The sequence below is a fragment of the Arachis ipaensis genome, chromosome B02, assembly GCF_000816755.2.
Source record: "Arachis ipaensis cultivar K30076 chromosome B02, Araip1.1, whole genome shotgun sequence".
Classification (NCBI taxonomy): domain Eukaryota; kingdom Viridiplantae; phylum Streptophyta; class Magnoliopsida; order Fabales; family Fabaceae; genus Arachis; species Arachis ipaensis.
This window is the reverse complement of record NC_029786.2, coordinates 86,986,293-86,990,206: the sequence shown is the minus strand read 5'-3', so window position 1 is coordinate 86,990,206 and position 3,914 is coordinate 86,986,293. Positions and strand designations below refer to the sequence as shown.

Sequence of the window (3,914 nt, the reverse complement as noted above, 5' to 3'; positions counted from 1 at the left end):
AAATATGATAACTAAACATAATAAATTTATAATGATCCTTTGGTATTTTTTTTATTGAATAATTTAAAATTCTGAAAGAAATTATTTCCAACAGGACAAATAGAGATCCATAATCCATATAAAGTTTGAAGCATCCTGCGATTATACTAAATTGACAATGTACCAAATATGTTTCATTATTTTAATTTGTAATAGACTAATAGTTTATTCTGATGTTCTACAATATATATTGTGGTTATTATTATTATTAAAAAATATGTGGAACGCTATAACAGCAAAATTGTTTTAATTTTTTTTTTTATTTTCTCGAGACAAGTTACGCATCTACTTATTTTTCTTATAAAACTCATTACATCTAGTTAACTGTTTGTTCTTATTATATCTACGTACTAAATAAACTATTGGCCAAATGACATCCTGATTTTCTTCAGAAGCAATAATTATGTGAACTTGGCAACTTGCTCTTATTATTATTAGATTTTGAACAAAAGCAAAATAGACAAGGTTCCGTAAATAAGGACACCCTGAAACTTCATAACACAAATGACACATTGTTGTTAATAAACAAAATAAAATCATCACAGACATGGATGGTTTTTTTTGTCACTTTTTATTTTTAGCATAAAACATACATCCCCCATCTACCTAATGAAGTTCTTCTTCTTCCTTTTTTTTCCTCCACTTAAACTCCCAAAAAAGATTCTATTTGGACGGTTGTTCTTGTACTCAGTGAATGCCGTTTTTGATGGACATGACGAAAAAATTAGTATGTAGATTTATGGTAGCTTATGATGAAGAGTTGAAGATATTAATCAACAAACTACTGAAGAAACTTAATTAGACCAATATTTTGTCATCAAAAGACTGCATGACCATACTATTATTATACAGGAAATGAGTCTAAAAAAATGTCCCTTTGACTAGTTTATTAATTAATTGGCTTAATTATATTATTTCATATATATGGTTCTTTTTCCAATTTTTTTATTTTTTTAAGATAAATGGTTGTAGCTTGACCTATAGGCCTTATTATATTATTCCTAGTAGAACCAATGACCAAGTCATGCTAAAGAGTATAAACCAGCTATTATTTTGATATTCACTTATTACACTTATTAATTATTATTCCGGAGTCCGATTATTTTGATGAAGCCATTTCCGGTGAGAATATCTTCGTTTAGGGTGTGTAAGTGTGCGTAGTTTTTTAATAGCATTGGTTTGTGCGAATAGTCATTAGTAGAAATTCTAGGGGTTAGCATCTTTATTAAAAATTGGTCTGTATTTAATCAGTAAAAAAAAAATAATCTCACACCATTAAAAACACTAATAACGTAATAATGACTATAAATCATAAATTCTGCTGATCTTCTAGCATTCTTCAAATTAGTTTGGGACACTGTAATAATGTCTGATTTGGCAATTAGGTTTGTGCATTTGTGTATTTTTCTTCTGTTTGTATTGAAGATGAAGTATTTGTAATATACCAGAAAAGAGTTCGGACAATGCTATCAACGCAACAATGTCAACGGGACCGGAAACCTCATTCTCTGATGGTGGTACCGTTGTTGAGGTGAGTTTGATGCATTTTATATTTATTTTTTATTGTATTTTGGGGTGGGGGGAGTTGATAGTTGACCGCGACTGACTAAATTATGTTGTCGTTGGATTTTGCTGATGATTATTGTACAGGACACAATTCTTGACACATGTATTGAAGGGGATGTAGTTGGCAGCGAAGCAAGGGGACAGTTCAAAATGGTGGTTATTGATTCTTCCCGAGGTTATGGACATATAATGGTTGAAGAGGTAATGACGATAAAATTCGGTACTCCAGGAGAAGCAAGGGAATTTTATGCTGCTTATAGTAGAGTAAAAGGTTTTACTATTCGGAAGAGTAAGAGTAAAAATGCCAAAGGAGAAGTGGTTAGATATAATTTTGCATGCAGCAGGGAGGGGTTCAGGCACAGGAAGTGGTTGGAGAAGTCGGATAGGAAGTTGGAGCACAAGCCTGTGACTATGTGCGGATATCTAGCAGAGATGAGGATCAAGTAGAATACTAGTAATGGGAAGTGGTGCGTTGGAAGATTTGTTGACAATCACAATCATGCTTTACTCTCCGAGAGAATCGTTGGACATTTGCCAGCTCACAAGAGTGTGTTGGATGTTGAAATGCACGGATGAACATGTTGAGGCAAGTTGGAATAAGCATCCTTAAGATACACCAATTGTTTGCCAGGTTGGGGGATATAATCTAGTTAAATTTACGAAGCAAGATATGCACAACGAGATTCGAAAGCAATGTACGTTGCAGAATGGGAATGTGAATGATGCCCTTAAGTTTTTCCAGCAAGCTACTAGGGATAACGAAAGGCTGTTTTGGAGATGTAGGGGGACCGAATATGCGACCTAATATGGAGCGACGGGCATAGCCAAGAAGATTATGAAGTTTTTGGGGATGTGTTGGCCTTTGATGCGACATATGACAAGAACAAATACAATCTCCTGGTGATTATTTCGTCAAGAGTGAATCACCATAATCAAACATGTGTCTTCAAAACGAGATGGTATCTTATAAGTCGCAGGATTCATACAAATGGGTTTTGAGCAACTTCCTTGATTGTGTAGGGGCAAGGCCCCAAAGGCAGTTATCACTTATGGGATCTTGCGGCAACTGGCTATTATGCAAGTCTTTCTGGATGCCCATCATAGACTATGTGCCTGGCATCTTTTAAGGGCACAAAAAATTATTTACCAAGGGCAAGTGTTGTTACGGATATAGAAGATGTTGCTTCGTAGTATCTTAACAGAGTAGGTGCTTTCGTCGATCAAAGCAAGCGTCTTGCCAAAGTGGCCTGTCTCAAGGAAGAAGACTTCAAGGCTTTCATAGACAACATGTTAAGGGACACTGCCATGTTGGAGTTGAGGAATGGGTTGCGATTGGGATCGGGCACTGAATGTTTTGCACAAGGTACGACTTTGGGGCGTTTAAATGATCCTATACGCATTCGCACGAAAGGAACTGGGCATTCAAACGATGCCCGCAGTTTGAAAGGTCCAAAGCGGAGATAGTGCAGTAGATGCGGGACTTTAGATCATCGACGAATACAATGCCCTAATTTGATATCATCGAGAAGCTCTTTTTTTTGAGAATTTCGCCAGAGTTGGCAGGATTGTAACACAAACCCAGGTGAGGCCATAGTAAAATGTACATAAATTTTTCATTTCGGGATATGTTTTAGGTTTCAACGGACAGAGTCATTTCTTTTGGTAGGCAATATAGTGTTGGGTCGGGAATATTGCACTATAAGTTAGTTTCAATAGACACTAAATTCACATTTATAAATTTGGGGATAATATGAAAAATGTTGCTGCTTGTGTAATGGTTGCTTGTGATTTAGCCATTGAGGCTCTGGATTTGCAAGTGGCATGGGTTGACACTACTTAGGTAGCAAAATCCTCTGCAATGGCCAATTGGCATGCAACAAGTAATGTAAAATTTTCTTTCTTTTACACCATTTGTGCTTAAATTGGGATGTTACAATTCGTTTTGATTTGGGGATACCTTTGTGAGTTCATAATGTAAGGCTAATACAATTTATTGATCAGAAGGAAGGACCGAGGATCAAGAAAGCTAAAGTCAATCTCCCGATATCAAGCAAGGGTGGCAAGCACATAATTAAAGACATACAATGATTAAAAAATCAAAGATCATCAACCTATTATGACTTAGATTCTTTTCTCCATAGATTTCATTTTCAAGAACCACATGCTTAATTGTGAATTTGTACATCAGTAATGGGACAAGATTAATGACTACTTTGCTAAGATTTCAAAAATCATAGTGCAACAACTCAAGACTTAATTGAAATTTATCAAAAAACAAGGTATTATTACATCAAATACTTGCATAGAAT

At 35.3% G+C, this 3,914-nt stretch overlaps 1 protein-coding gene across 1 annotated transcript; it reads left to right on the top strand.

Moving 5' to 3' along the window:
* On the top strand, positions 1,150–3,526 carry LOC110268947. The gene is made up of 2 exons (XM_021116095.1): positions 1,150–1,570; positions 1,690–3,526. The coding sequence occupies exons 1-2, from the start codon at positions 1,520–1,522 to the stop codon at positions 2,050–2,052; spliced, it is 414 nt and encodes a 137-aa protein (XP_020971754.1). The 5' UTR covers positions 1,150–1,519; the 3' UTR covers positions 2,053–3,526.

Excerpts from the sequence above, each read along its gene's own strand:
- LOC110268947 (XM_021116095.1), top strand. The coding sequence starts at position 1,520 with ATGTCAACGGGACCGGAAACCTCATTCTCTGATGGTGGTACCGTTGTT. Across the intron at positions 1,571-1,689 it reads ATGGTGGTACCGTTGTTGAG|GACACAATTCTTGACACATG; the intron begins GTGAGTTTGATG and ends ATTATTGTACAG.